At 41.5% G+C, this 15,953-nt stretch overlaps 1 protein-coding gene across 5 annotated transcripts in view; it reads left to right on the top strand.

Annotated features, from left to right (window-relative positions):
* The window catches only part of LOC307212428 (dual specificity calcium/calmodulin-dependent 3',5'-cyclic nucleotide phosphodiesterase 1A-like), a 43,762-nt gene extending 30,265 nt beyond the window's left edge, over nucleotides 1-13,497 (top strand). For 4 of the 5 annotated variants that reach the window (XM_079969795.1, XM_079969793.1, XM_079969792.1 and 1 more), the window contains exons 12-15: nucleotides 4,237-4,457; nucleotides 8,381-8,659; nucleotides 9,967-10,248; nucleotides 12,900-13,497. In XM_079969795.1, coding sequence (XP_079825921.1) covers nucleotides 4,237-4,457; nucleotides 8,381-8,659; nucleotides 9,967-10,248; nucleotides 12,900-13,261 — 1,144 coding nt within the window. In that variant the 3' untranslated portion in view covers nucleotides 13,262-13,497. Of the gene's footprint in view, nucleotides 1-1,307; nucleotides 1,348-4,236; nucleotides 4,458-8,380; nucleotides 8,660-9,966; nucleotides 10,249-12,899 lie in introns of all 5 variants that reach the window. The other variant, XM_079969794.1, reaches the window with a different exon arrangement.
* The last annotated feature ends 2,456 nt before the right edge of the window (nucleotides 13,498-15,953 follow it).

The raw sequence follows: 15,953 nt of genomic DNA, 5'->3' as shown, positions 1-15,953 counted from the left end.
AATCTTCTGCAACGATGTAAGTGGGAGCGGGAGATGTGAGGGAGTCCAAAGAAGAGACGAAACTATGTTATGATATAAGTAATTTTTATTTATGCATTTGTATTCAAAAATCTTAATAAATATGAAATTAAAAAAAAAATAATGCAGCTAGGTCATTCAAAAAAAAAAAAATGTCCGTGTTTTCAAGAAGCAGCCATTCTTTCAGCCAACAAAATGCAGCTGATTCATAATAAAGCCTAAGGTCTGGCAGGGCAAATCCACCTCTTTCTTTAGCATCAGTTAGTATCTTAAATTTTATTTGGGGCTTCTTGCCCTGCCAGACAAATCTAGAAATATCTCTCTGCCACTTCTTGAAACAATCCACTTTGTCCAAAATTTGCAATGTTTGAAACAAAAACAACATCCTTGGCAATACATTCATCTTTATCACAGCAATTCGGCCTAGCAATGATAACTTCAAATTTGACCATATTTCTAAATCCTTTTTCACTTCCGTCCAACATTTTTCGTAATTATCTTTAAATAAATTCACATTCTTAGCAGTCATGTTAACCCCTAGGTATTTCACCTTCTTAACCAATGTTAATCCTGTCTCCTTCTGAAACCTCTCTCTCTCAATCTGTGTTAAATTTTTCTCTAAGACCTTAGTTTTCAGCTTATTCAACTTAAATCCGGCAACCTGACCAAATTCTTGAATCAATTCCAATACTCTTTTAGTACTAGATTCTGGCTCCTGTAATGTCAATACCAAATCATCAGCAAATGCTTTCAATTTGTACTGTTTAGCTCCGACTTGTATACCTTTAACCAATTGGTCCTTTCATGTTGAGCAAAACCTCCAGGACCGATATAAAAAGCAATGGAGAGATTGGGCACCCTTGTCGTGTTCCTTTCTCAATCTTAAATTCTTCTGTAACTACATTGTTCACAATTAATTTAGCTTTTTGTTCTGAGTAAATTGCACCTATACCGTTTTCAAAGCCTTGGCCTACCCATATTCCCTGTAAATTTTTCTTCATAAAACTCCAAGAAATATTATCAAAGGCTTTCTCCGCGTCCACAAATATCAAAACTGCTTTGGTGTTAATCTTCACTTGTAATTTTTCTAAAATGTTAATTATATTCCTCATATTGTCAGACAAGTGTCTCCCCGGGAGAAAGCCCGCTTGATCTTTATGGATTTCAGTTTTGTTTCAATAATTGTTCTTCATTTAACTCCCCAACCTTTCATTTTTTAATTTTTTATTTTTTTGTTCTGTTAAGAGCCCCATACTTCATCTATGCATTTCTTCTCTTTTCTCCTCCAGGGCTTCCTGATAGCCCAATGAGGAATTTTAAGTTAACACCGTGAGTTTACTGCATTCCAGTAACCTTCATGTTTTTGTAATGTGAGATTAGTTTTTAAAATGTTGAAGTGGAGTAAAATTTTGATATCAATATTTCACTTAATTTCCAGTGAAAGGGTGAATTGGACTCCATTAGCAGATTGATAGGTCTTTAAAAAGTCCCGCAATAGCTGCATTTGATTGTCCCAGTGTTCATTTCTGTTCCTGAAAAAGAGGGCATTGATTTTCTCTCATTATTATACTATATATATTTTCTGGTGTTTTAAAATATATGCTGGTATACGTTTGAGGAAAGACGCAAACCCCCAAACCCAAGAAATTAATGCATGCCAGATTCTAACTAATATTTGGGATAGGAAGGGGGAATGCAAGCTGCCAAATCCATGCAAAGCAGCCTGGCCAGGCTAATTAAGTGTAGCTCCATTAAGAACCATTGGCAATGCAAGAGAACTGTCTTTTCAAGCAGGAGAAATGGCAGGTTACCAGGGTGAACTATTAGGAAATAGAATCATAGAATCATAGAGTTGGAAGAGACCACAAGGGCCATCGAGTCCAACCCCCTGCCAAGCAGGAAACACCATCAGAGCACTCCTGACATATGGTTGTCAAGCCTCTGCTTAAAGACCTCCAAAGAAGGAGACTCCACCACACTCCTTGGCAGCAAATTCCACTGTCAAACAGCTCTTACTGTCAGGAAGTTCTTCCTAATGTTTAGGTGGAATCTTCTTTCTTGTAGTTTGGATCCATTGCTCCGTGTCCACTTCTCTGGAGCAGCAGAAAACAACCTTTCTCCCTCCTCTATGTGACATCCTTTTATATATTTGAACATGGCTATCATATCACCCCTTAACCTCCTCTTCTCCAGGCTAAACATGCCCAGCTCCCTTAGCCGTTCCTCATAAGGCATCGTTTCCAGGCCTTTGACCATTTTGGTTGCCCTCCTCTGGACACGTTCCAGTTTGTCAGTGTCCTTCTTGAACTGTGGTGCCCAGAACTGGACACAGTACTCCAGGTGAGGTCTGACCAGAGCAGAATACAGTGGCACTATAACTTCCCTTGATCTAGATGCTATACTCCTCTGGATGCAGCCCAGAATTGCATTGGCTTTTTTAGCTGCCGCGTCACACTGTTGGCTCATGTCAAGTTTGTGGTCAACCAAGACTCCTAGATCCTTTTCACATGTACTGCTCTCAAGCCAGGTGTCACCCATCTTGTATTTGTGCCTCTCATTTTTTTTTGCCCAAGTGCAATACTTTACATTTCTCCCTGTTAAAGTTCATCTTGTTTGTTTTGGCCCAGTTCTCTAATCTGTCAAGGTCGTTTTGAAGTGTGATCCTGTCCTCTGGGGTGTTAGCCACCGCTCCCAGTTTGGTGTCATCTGCAAATTTGATGCCCTTGAGTCCATCATCCAAGTCGTTGATAAAGATGTTGAATAAGACCGGGCCCAAGACAGAACCCTGTGGCACCCCACTAGTCACTCTTCTCCAGGATGAAGAGGAACCATTGATGAGCACCCTTTGGGTTCGGTCAGTCAGCCAGTTACAAATCCACTGAGTGGTAGCATAGTCAAGACTGCATTTTACCAGCTTCTTTACAAGAATATCATGGGGCACCTTGTCAAATGCCTTGCTGAATTCAAGGTAGGCTACATCCACTGCGTTCCCTTCATCTACCAGGCTTGTAATTCTGTCAAAAAACGAGATCAGGTTAGTCTGACATGACTTATTTTTCAGAAATCCATATGCTGACTATTGGTGATCACAGCATTCCTTTCTAGGTGCTCACAGACTGTTTGCTTAATGATCTGCTCCAGAATCTTCCCTGGTATTGATATCAGACTGACTGGGCGGTAATTATTTGGGTCCTCTCTTTTCCCCTTTTTGAAAATAGGGACAACATTTGCCCTCCTCCAGTCTGCCGGGACTTCGCCTGTTCTCCAGGAATTCTCAAAGATGACTGCCAGTGGTTCTGAGATCACATCTGCCAGTTCTTTAATACTCTTGGATGCAGTTCATCTGGCCCTGGAGACTTGAATACATCTAAACTAGCCAAGTATTCTTGTACTATCTCCTTTGTTATTCTGGGCTGTGTTTCCTCTGCTGAATCATTTGTTCCAAATTCTTCAGGTCGGGCATTGTTTTCTTTATCGGAGAAGACTGAGGCAAAGAAGGCATTGAGGAGTTCAGCCCTTTCTGGGTCCCCTGTTTGCATTTCACCAGCTTCTCCTCTGAGTGACCCCACTGTTTCTTTGTTCTTCCTTTTGCTACGAACATACCCATAAAAGCCTTTTTTGTTGCTTTTAACCTCTCTAGCAAGCCTGAGTTCATTCTGTGCTTTAGCTTTTCTGACTTTGTGTCTACACGTGCTGGCTATTTGTTTGAATTCCTCTTTGGTGGTTTCCCCCCTTTTCCATTTTTTGTACACATCCTTTTTTAATCTTAACTCAGTTAATAGTGTCTTAACATAAGGTTAGGGTTTTTGGTGAGAGATTTACTGGGGGGAAAGAGGACAAGGGCAGAATGATCTTGGCTGCTGACTGGAGAGGTTGCAACCCAGAGCCTGGGGAGCCTGGCTGGCTGCTCTGGACTCCAGCTGGCTGGTGCTCTGAGAGAAGCCCGGGGAGACATGCAGCTGCATATCGGTGTAAAATAAATGCTACAGCCTCTGCCGTAGCCTGAATTCACAATGGAAACATGACCCTGGGGGAGGCCCTGGAACCCCTGGGTCATGCTACTGCTTGGTACAGATTGGGGTGCCATGTAGCAATCAGTGCTTTTTTCCATGCCAATTTTAGATGTCAGTTGCTTCTCCAGAACTCTAAAAACCTTAAAAATTACTTCAACAATTTCAGCCTGACTCATTACTTATGGTTTTCTTTCCTTTTGTAAAGATCAGGGTCAATTGATGATGAAAATAAGCCAAAACCTAGTGGGAACAGTTTTGAAGAGGAAGAAAACTTTAGTCTGGGAAGCGTCAAAAGTGAAAGTGGGACTTGCACAGAGAGAAATCTCTTAATTTCATTGGATATAGGAAGCTTTGAAGAACACTTGGTGCATAATATCGAAGCAAACAGAAAAAAGTGGAAAGAGAGCCAGGAGCCCAGGAGCAAAGGTAGGCGGATCCAGTTCTGCAGACTCTGAGCCCTCCATACACTGCAATAACCATTTCCCACATTTGTGTCCACGCCATTCTTGCTGCTCTCAACAAAGTCCTTTGCAGAAGGAAGAGACTGTTTTCTGGAGCAGAACAGATTGCAATTTATATTTTCCTTCAATAAAAATGTCTTACTATTATTAAAAACAACGACAAGGTCTTAATTTGGCATTTCAATTCTCCTAGACTAGCCCTAACCCTCTGTCCAATTAAACAGAATCAATACTGGGAACAATCTCAGCTCATTGCTATTCTTATATGTATAACTATGGGCTGCACCCGAGCTCCCTCCCCTCACCCCCCCATCCCATAGAGCTCCCCCTTCCCACCCCATGCAGCTAACTACTAACCTTACTTTTTACCTTCCCAGCCCCATTTCTGAAGTCACTTCTTTCTCCTCTTCTGCAGCACTGCTTTGCACCCAGTTTCACCTTCACCACGTTTAGGGAAGTTTTTAATGTTTGATGTTTTATCGTTTTTTAATATTCTGTTGGGAGCCGCCCAGTTAGATGGGAGGCATACAAATATTATTCTTATTCTGGTGTCCGTGCCTCCTCCCTCTCTTTTTGTGCAAGTTGCCTTCACAAGCCACACCTCGGTAACCTCCCACATCTTTGTTGGATGTCAAACTCAACCAAGAGCATAAGGTCAAATAAATTCCTCACTGGCCTTGCAGACAACTTCATTGTCCAGAAAGTGGGAGAAGCAACAAGAGGAACAGCCATTTTAGATCTGGTCCTAACCAATGTTGATGACCTGGTTAGTGGGGTAGAAGTGGAAGGATCATTAGGCGCGAGTGATCATGCTCTTCTGAAGTTTACTATACAGCGGAAAGGAGCAGCCAAGCATACTAGGACTCAATTTCTTGACTTTAAGAAAGCCGACTTCATAAAACTTAGGGAAGTACTGGGTAAGATCCCATGGACAGAAATACTAAAAGGAAAGGGAGTTCATGATGGCTGGGAGTTTGTTAAGAGGGAGATAGTAAAAGCACAACTTCAGGCAATACCAATGAGACGGAAACATGGAAGGTGCCTAAAGAAGCCAGGGTGGCTATCTAAAGAACTTTTAACTGAGTTAAGATTAAAAAAAGATGTGTACAAAAAATGGGAAAGGGGGGAAACCAAAAAGAGGAATTCAAACAAATAGCCAGCACGTGTAGACACAAAGTCAGAAAAGCTAAAGCACAGAATGAACTCAGGCTTGCTAGAGAGGTTAAAAGCAACAAAAAAGGCTTTTATGGGTATGTTCGTAGCAAAAGGAAGAACAAAGAAACAGTGGGGTCACTCAGAGGAGAAGCTGGTGAAATGCAAACAGGGGACACAGAAAGGGCTGAACTCCTCAATGCCTTCTTTGCCTCAGTCTTCTCCGATAAAGAAAACAATGCCCGACCTGAAGAATTTGGAGCAAATGATTCAGCAGAGGAAACACAGCCCAGAATAACAGAGGAGATAGTACAAGAATACTTGGCTAGTTTAGATGTATTCAAGTCTCCAGGGCCAGATGAACTGCATCCAAGAGTATTAAAAGAACTGGCAGATGTGATCTCAGAACCACTGGCAGTCATCTTTGAGAATTTCTGGAGAACAGGTGAAGTCCCGGCAGACTGGAGGAGGGCAAATGTTGTCCCTATTTTCAAAAAGGGGGAAAGAGAGGACCCAAATAATTACCGCCCAGTCAGTCTGATATCAATACCAGGGAAGATTCTGGAGCAGATCATTAAGCAAACAGTCTGTGAGCACCTAGAAAGGAATGCTGTGATCACCAATAGTCAGCATATGGATTTCTGAAAAATAAGTCATGTCAGACTAACCTGATCTCGTTTTTTGACAGAATTACAAGCCTGGTAGATGAAGGGAACGCAGTGGATGTAGCCTACCTTGAATTCAGCAAGGCATTTGACAAGGTGCCCCATGATATTCTTGTAAAGAAGCTGGTAAAATGCGGTCTTGACTATGCTACCACTCAGTGGATTTGTAACTGGCTGACTGACCGAACCCAAAGGGTGCTCATCAATGGTTCCTCTTCATCCTGGAGAAGAGTGACTAGTGGGGTGCCACAGGGTTCTGTCTTGGGCCCGGTCTTATTCAACATCTTTATCAACGACTTGGATGATGGACTCAAGGGCATCCTGATCAAATTTGCAGATGACACCAAACTGGGAGGGGTGGCTAACATCCCAGAGGACAGGATCACACTTCAAAACGACTTGACAGATTAGAGAACTGGGCCAAAACAAACAAGATGAATTTTAACAGGGAGAAATGTAAAGTATTGCACTTGGGCAAAAAAAAATGAGAGGCACAAATACAAAATGGGTGACACCTGGCTTGAGAGCAGTACATGTGAAAAGGATCTAGGAGTCTTGGTTGACCACAAACTTGACATGAGCCAACAGTGTGACGCGGCAGCTAAAAAGCCAATGCAATTCTGGGCTGCATCCAGAGGAGTATAGCATCTAGATCAAGGGAAGTAATAGTGCCACTATATTCTGCTCTGGTCAGACCTCACCTGGAGTACTGTGTCCAGTTCTGGGCACCACAGTTCAAGAAGGACACTGACAAACTGGAACGCGTCCAGAGGAGGGCAACCAAAATGGTCAAAGGCCTGGAAACAATGCCTTATGAGGAACGGCTAAGGGAGCTGGGCATGTTTAGCCTGGAGAAGAGGAGGTTAAGGGGTGATATGATAGCCATGTTCAAATATATAAAAGGATGTCACATAGAGGAGGGAGAAAGGTTGTTTTCTGCTGCTCCAGAGAAGTGGACACGGAGCAATGGATCCAAACTACAAGAAAGAAGATTCCACCTAAACATTAGGAAGAACTTCCTGACAGTAAGAGCTGTTTGACAGTGGAATTTGCTGCCAAGGAGTGTGGTGGAGTCTCCTTCTTTGGAGGTCTTTAAGCAGAGGCTTGACAACCATATGTCAGGAGTGCTCTGATGGTGTTTCCTGCTTGGCAGGGGGTTGGACTCGATGGCCCTTGTGGTCTCTTCCAACTCTATGATTCTATGATTCTATGATCTTCCTCCTCCCACACATTGCAACTACTCGGCACACTTGTCACCATTTTTTCTTATTCTTCAGACCCTGCCATGCTCTTGCTTTCATCTCCAGCCCCAGTCCTATGTCTCATACACCCTTGTTTTTTGCAACCGTCTTTAGACCCCTTTTTTCACCTTCACTTTCCTTTTTCATTCATCTTCCTCCTCTTCTCAATTCTCCCTTGCCCACGCATCACCCCCATTTCCATGCCTTTTCCTCTTCTTTTGTGCAGCCCTCTTTGCACAGGCACACAGTTAATCACCTTCCCTTCCTTTTTCCAACTCTCTTGCATACAAACTGACCCTATCGCCATGCTGCCTCCTCTCTTATTCTGCAGTTCTCTCTGCATGCACACACCCCATGCTGACACATGCAAATTTATCTTTCAGATGCATTTGCATTAAGAGCAAGCCTGTCAGTTGACCTGTTCAGTTAGAGAAGGTTCGATTCCCACTGTATCCAAACAACAAAAGTTTGAGTAAAGCAGGGATAGAGACACCGAGATGAATATATTTATGAGTTTGGGTGGGCAGATTCCCCTTAAAGTCTTAAAGTTTCTCTCCCATAATTTGAGATAGCAGATGTAGGAGATGACTAAAAGTTGAAGTCTTCACCCAGGTGCGAGACAGCTTAGCAGTGTACAAAGGCTGATTCTGATACTTTTGTACATGTAAAAAATAAGAATGAAAGCCTAAAACGAGTGGTCCACAAAGTGGTTGTGTATAAACCACATTTTTAAAAAAATGAATATTGGGAAATGTTTCATAAATATTTATCTGTCTTTCTACAGATGAAATTATTTTAAGGGGAATATCTTACATTTCCTTTGTTTTTAGAATCACCAATGAAAGAAAGTAACAAGGCCAAAGACAAAGTAAGTAAAGATAAAAAAGAGGGGGGGAAACCCCAGAAAACATCAAAGCCCAAACACCATCCTTCAAAGTCCAATAAACTTTGTATTGCACCACAAAGTCCTACCGTTTGCGACTGTGAGCTTTGCCACAACAGAGCATTTGAACCAATGGATGTCAGCTTCATCGTTTACAACGCAGGTGCATCAGAACTGTTTCAGCCACAGCCGGATGATGAGGTCATGGATGTCACAGAATCATATGGTATTCAAAATAACTTTTCTATCCAGATTGTTGTCTTCATAGATCCATTATTTTTATTTTGCACAAAAATGCATTCAATCTATCCTTAGGTAGTGTGCACTCGCTCTCTCTCTCTCTCTCTCTCTCTCTCTCTCTCTCTCTACTGCATATCACTCCCAAACCAATTTTCCTTGCATCCTTTCCCCACATTTAACAAATTCCAGTTCTGCAAAACCTCAGATTTTGCAGCACCAAATTAAGAGTTTTGTAATTTGCATTCATTCACTCATTAATAGCGATAAAAGGATTTGTCAGTCTTGGTCCTCTTAGGTTTTGATTTTTCTGATCTTAATTTTGCCACATTTCTGCAGCAATTTGAAAATGAATCAGCATTCTAGTGCAAGTGTTATCTAATAAACACATTTTTGTAATCTATTTTTATTAATGTACATATTTTTGCAAGCAATGTCTCCTAATATAATGCATTTTCATTAATATATGCATTTTTAATGCACACTTTTACCTAAATATGCATTTTTGTAAACATTGGTTGATTGGAGAACTGCATTTCAGTATTCAGAAAAATACAAATTTTTAAGGATGGTTATGTTTTGATTCTCATATTGTTTCAGAAAAAGCAAATTTGAGAAATTTGGCTTTAAATGCAAACTGAATTTTACTTCTCCCCCATCTCTATTCATTTCAGTAACAGAACCTGGTATTTTCTGTTTACAAAAGTGTAGCAGGAACTGATGTAGAAATCTAGACATACCGTCTGCAGCTTCCAGATGAGTGTTGCTTCCTTGAAAAATTGAGTTCCTGAATTGGATTCATATTTTCATGCAGGTTGTCTACGAAGGCACTTGAGATAAGGGAGGGTAGATCTGCATTGATTAAGCCTCAAATAAGCCAAAATTGCAGGCAGTTCCAACCATTGTTCATATGCTTCACAAGTAATTACAAGAACCCAGTGCTTTTGATCAAAGACAACAGTGCATGAATGTAATACCTTATTTTTAACACATCACAGTAATTTAGGAGACGAATATTTTATGGGAGTGGAGTATTAGGATCAAGTTCCTAGCACATGAACAGCAAGCTGATTAGATATTTCCAGTTATGTTTCTACTTTAATATTTTTGCTGGTCTCTTCTAAGGAACTAGTTTAAGGAGTTCCTAGTAATGCAAATCCTAAGTTTTTAATTTTTATCAAAAGTTGTCTAGATTACAAGAATGTAAGCAGAAGTGGCATTTTCATTTGAGAAATAGAATTTTTCATTTGAGAAGATTTAGCTGACTGTCCCTCTTTTTGCATATTTGTTTTGTAGAGGAATTGGTGGATAATAAAACTTCCTGGAGGAAAGCTGCTGGCCAGGATACAGATAAAAACATATACGAGATGAGAGGCATGGTTCCAAAAACAAAACCTCTGCGTCCTAATGAAAGCGATGATGTGATCATTGAGGAATTCATACCAGATGATCCTGAGCCCCCAAAAGAAAGTGAACACCCTGCCGTCCCTGATCACAATGGTGCCCAGCTGTCACCTGGTCTTGGCTTTATGTCAGAGCTAACCAAAAGTGAAGTCAATTTCTTTTCCCTGTGGAACGGTAATTGGCCATTTCTGCTCAGGCTTCAGTGATGATTAATAGGTAGTTTTAGCACAACCTCAGTGAACCTTCAACATTTCACAGATGAAAATGGTCACTTATTGGCTGGTGCCATTGGTGAACTGTGACAAGCCAACATCATACAGGTGGTGGAGGAAATAGCGGTGCCAACACAACGCAGGCACTGTGTGCCACAAATAGAGATGGCAAAAGCAGTACATTGCACTTATACAGTGGTACATCAACCTTAATCCGTTCTGGAAGTCTGTTCTTAACCTGAAACTTCTTAACCTGAGGTACCACTTTAGCTAATGGGCCTACCGCTGCTGCTGCCGCTGCCGCTGCCGCTGCCGCACGATTTCTGTTCTCATCCTGAAGCAAAGGTCTTAACCCGAGGTACTACTTCTGAGTTAGCAGAGTCTGTAACCCAAGGTACCACTGTAATCTCATTTTACAGTCAAGGAAGACCATCTGGTGATACAGAATTCTTAGGAGAAACAATAATAGAGTACCTCCCAGCCTATACAGAGTTCCTTCCACTTGCCAAAATGACGACAGCTTCTCCCTCCCCTATGCATTCCTTCCTGGTTTAAGGTATGCCCTCATCAGGACTTAGTCTAGAGTTTCAGTGCCAAGACTGAGTCTTGGAAAATGGCAGTCCAATTATCTGATTATGTGGCTTTCATCACCACTGAATAACTACAGTTTCTTGCTTCCCCTCAGAATTCAGAAGGATGTTGCCTTTCAGCACATGCATGGCAACAAAATTAGATTTTTTGGTCATTTTTGACAGTCCTTTCCCTCCACAAATTCTACAACTGGTTCCCCCTTTTCCCCTTTTCCCATCCCTTCTTCTATCAGTACAACAGTTGACAAAATAAAGGTGTGTTTTAATGACTTCTAAACATGCTGGAAAAGTGTGTTTTTTAAATTTTTTATGTTCAGCTTAATGTTTTATCAATGAGCTACAAAGCAAAATTTGGAAATTGAATAACTCATTATTGTATGAAAAAGAATAACTGAGAAAGTTAAAAAATACCTGAACTGAAATCCTTTCTTCAAAGTAGCAAAACAAAGGAAGTACCAATCTTAACCATGTGGGATACATGTAAAGCTTGAGGATGTTCATAAGTATTTATGGATTATTCATACTTTCAGTAATTTAGTAAGTCAAGACAACAACAGAAAAATACAAGGACAAAATGAATTTGATTTTGAAATGAAACGTAAGGAAACAGAATCTAAGGAACTTTTTTGCAAGTTTTTAAGAGCAAAACAAAAACTGGAAACAGTAGATACTTATAAAACGTGTAAAAACATGTGCATACTAAACAGAAATGCTTTGAAATAGTAGTAAAAACAGGCAAACTACATGACCTACAATACACACACACACACACACACACACACACCCCCCAGATATTGGCACTCGATAGAAACAATGGTGGTGTACACCCTCAGATCAGGACCGGCCCACCCATGGGGCAAGATCCACTGGGGAGCAGATCCTGACATCGATCTTTCTTCCCTCTTGTTCCTGTTGTTGATCTTCCCTCACCCCTTTTTCTCTGGCGAAGAGAGGGGTACCATTTGACGTCCGTCTCGGGTGCCATAATGCCTTGGCCCAGCCCTCCCTCAGGTTCACTATATCATTATACCTCTCAAGCCCCAGAACTAGGACAAATAACATATTTTTTTAGAAAAGTCTGAAATTCTGAAAGTAATATATGACGATGGAATGTTTCTTGATGACCCTGACTTGAAACAAGTGATATTAGAGACCAATAATTTTCTAAAAGTCAGTTGCATGTCGAGGTCCCCAGGGCCACCCCAATAACTCACACATCACACTGAATTTTTTGTTTAAGGTTTTTGGCAAGGTGCAAGGTGTTTTAGCATTTCTGACTGTCAATCAACAAATGGCAACATTAACTTCTTCCAACAACAAGGGAAGCCCCAATCGCATCAGTGGCCAACGATCAATGAGCCCGCCCCCAACTCTGGAGTGTCCTGGTGGCCCCCACCGCAACACGTGCTCTCCATGAAGGAGAACACGCTTTGCCACAATTCAACACACAGAAGGATGAGCAGATCTCAGCCTTTAAAGCAGAGCTCAAACATTGAGTTGGGTGAGCATAAAAAATAATGGCATTGCTAAATAGTATGAAAAAACAAAATTAAACTTTAATCCCACATAAAAATGTTGAAAAGTAACAATAAATTTATTAAAATGTAACATTAAATGGACTCGTCTATCCAGCTCAATGCCTGGTCAACAAACTAATGTGATAAATACCGGTAATTAATAAATTATGTGTATGAGAAGAGAAAAAAAGCTACATGTGGATCATCTTTTTAAATGGCATATACAGAACCTTCATCAGCACCTGTGCATGCAATGAAATATGTTTATGTGGACTTGTCAAACATGGATGCTTTCACACATTTCCAATATGCTGTGATTCACAAACTCTAAGCATGGTTTTTCCACTATGTTTTACTCAGAATAGACCTAATTTAAATCATGTTTATTAATGTTAATAGATCTACTCTGAGTAACACTTAGTTAAATACCACCCTCAATCAGGCAAAATGCATGCAAACATAGTAATATATTCTCTAACAATATACTTTTTTCTCCCTCTCTGCAGAAGAAATGATGAGACGTGCTGCGGAGCAGCAGAAACAAGACCAAAGCAGAATGGCTGCTGACGCTGCGTCACAGGTGGCAATATCAACAAAACAAAATGAGGGTTGTCAAGCAAACTCGGCTGATCAAAACTTTGTTCTACAAGTAATCTCTATTGACACCCCTATTGTAACAAACAGGACAGAATCAGGACAACATTGTGACCCATCCCAGAAGGAAGTTGCCAATACTTCTGCCCTAAAGCAAGATATCACCACGCCATCAAATGCATGCCAACAAAATGAAAGAACCCCACGTGGAGCTGGAGCTGCAGCTGTATCTGTCACATCCTTGAGCTATGGGGTATTTAAAATTCCCCAGTAGATTATTGATCTAACTGGTAGGCTAAGATTGCACTGTCTTCAAGCTTAACAGAAACCAAGACCTGATCAAATACAAGGCACCTGACTCAAACATAGAACTTCTGACTGCTGAAAGTTCAAAAGTTAGGGGAAAATGCTTATTGTGAGATCAGTTGACAGAAATCTGAAACACGCATTGGTCACTACAGAATAGGTAGAGGTAATTCTTAATAAACCTTCTTATTGGTGGAAATGAAACCCACCTCTTCCCCTTCCCCTGAAGATTTTGAGTCTGTGGGACTTTTCAGGAGGCTGAAATAGAAGTGTGAGAGAAAATATACAAGGAGAAGAAAGGCATGTCTATGGGATGGAATTAGTAGCAGTCTTGTGTGCTAAAGAAACAGATGTTAAATATTTATCTTGATACCATTTTTAGTCAGACTACAGAGTTTGTGTTTGGGATAGAAGAATGGTGAAGGGGCAGAGAAGGGATATAAAGATTGCACATATGGTCTTGAAGAGGGAAAAAACAACCTTTTCAGGAGCACGTTGAGACTTCCTAGCCATCATGCACACTAGGGACCCATCTCAGGATCTGGCAAAATGCACGTGGCAGAGCACACTCTCAATCCGGTGTTTTGTTAGGGAATGTGATATGTTGGGGGAGCCTTACTTGTTCCTTGGACAGATCATTGCCTGGTCATTCCCAGTGCTGGTGAGAAACATGGAAGAACTCTCCCAGATCAACTGACTTACAACTTTTCTAATTTCCTGTGACTCTCAAATGGTGGCTGTTTCTGTTCCTCTTACACAGCAAAAAACAAACACAAATATCTATTTTCAGACACTGAGATGTAGGGTGTGGACTTTGTAAGCCTAGCCTATCAGTGCAGTAAAATCCTGCATCCTTAAAAAAAAGTCCTCTTAAGGTTTAAATGTTATGTTAACTTTGCAGGAAAGGTGTGGTATACTATTTTTGTCCATAGTAATTTACTATGGAATTGCTATGTTCCTACATCACAAAGCATCAAACTATGTAAAATATGAAACATAAAAGTCAACATTCTGCTATGCTCATCTAGAACGACTATTGTTACATCCTAGAGGAATCAGTCTTGAGTAGACAGTTTTCAAATTCATGTGTTCTTTTGAACAGCAGTGCCTGGCCATAGTAACTTTCTCAAGTTGCAGTGTCCTCCAAACTAACAAGGACAACTTCATAAATATTTTTCCTACATGGAAAATATATCAATCAGCCTAAGAAAATCTGTGCAACCTGCATGTAATCAGCCATGTGTGGCAATCAGTCGGGATTTGCTTTTACTTAGTGTCCAATCCAGTCGGGATACAGGCCTCATCATGGGACTGAAACTGCCTTGGTCGCACTGGTTGATGATCTCCGGTGGGCTAGGGACAAGGGTGAAAGCTGTTTCCTAGTTCTGCTGGATCTCTCAGCGGCGTTTGATACCATCAACCATGACATCCTTCTGAACCGTCTTGAGGAGCTGGGAGCACAGTGGTTCTGCTCCTTCCTCCTGGGCCGTGTCCAGAAAGTGGTGTTGGGGGATGAGTGTTCAGACCCCTGGGCTCTCACTTGTGGGGTGCCTCAGGGTTCCGTCCTCCCCCCCCCATGCTTTTTAATATCTACATGTAGCTGCTGGGAGAGATCATCAGGGGGTTTGGGCTGAGTGTTCATCAGTATGCGGATGATACCCAGCTCTACCTCTCTTTCAAATCAGAACCAGTGAAGGTGGTGAAGGTCCTGTGTGAGTGTCTGGAGGCGGTTGGAGGATGGATGGCACCTAACAGATTGAGCTTGAATCCTGACAAGACTGAAGTACTGTTTTTTGAGGACAGGGCCCGGGCTGGTGTGGGGGACTCCCTGGTCCTGAATGGAGTAACTGTGCCCCTGAAGGACCAGATACACAGCCTGGGAGTCATTTTGGACTCAGTTATCCATGGAGGCCTGTGTCCAGGGCTGCTACTAGCTCCACCTGGTACGCAGGCTGAGACCCTACCTCCCCGCAGACTGTCTTGCCAGAGTGGTGCATGCTCTAGTTCAGTGTTTTTCAACCACTGTTCCGTGGCACACTAGTGTGCCGTGAGATGTTGCCTGGTGTGCCGTGGGAAAAATTGAAAAATTCGAAAGATTTAAAAATAAAGTATTTTATAATTTTTCATATTTCTGTTTACTTACTATTTCATAATAAAGTAATTATAAAATACTTTCTTTGTGTTTATTTGATTCCTATTCAAGAGAATTACTTTATATATAGTCAATATAGGCACAGAGTTAAATTTTTAAACATTTTCTAATGGTGGTGTGCCTCGTGATTTTTTTCATGAAACAAGTGTGCTTTTGCCCAAAAAAGGTTGAAAAACACTGCTCTAGTTATCTCCCGCTTAGACTACTGCAATGCGCTCTATGTGGGGCTACCTTTGAAGGTGACTCAGAAACTGTAGAATCCAGAATGCGGCAGCCAGACTGGTGACTGGGACCATATAACACTGGTCCTGAGAGATCTGCATTGGCTCCCAGTACATTTCCGAGCACAATTCAAAGTGTTGGTGCTGACCTTGAAAGCCCTAAACGGCCTCGGCCCAGTATACCTGAAGGAGCGTCTCCACCCTCATCGTTCAGCCCGGACACTGAGGTCCAACTCTGAGGGCCTTCTGGCGGTTCCCTCACTGCGAGAAGATAAGTTGTAGTGGCA

The sequence above is a fragment of the Podarcis cretensis genome (genome assembly GCF_951804945.1).
Source record: "Podarcis cretensis genome assembly, chromosome: 3".
NCBI classification, from domain to species: Eukaryota; Metazoa; Chordata; class Lepidosauria; order Squamata; family Lacertidae; genus Podarcis; species Podarcis cretensis.
This window is presented reverse-complemented; position numbering and strand designations above follow the sequence as displayed.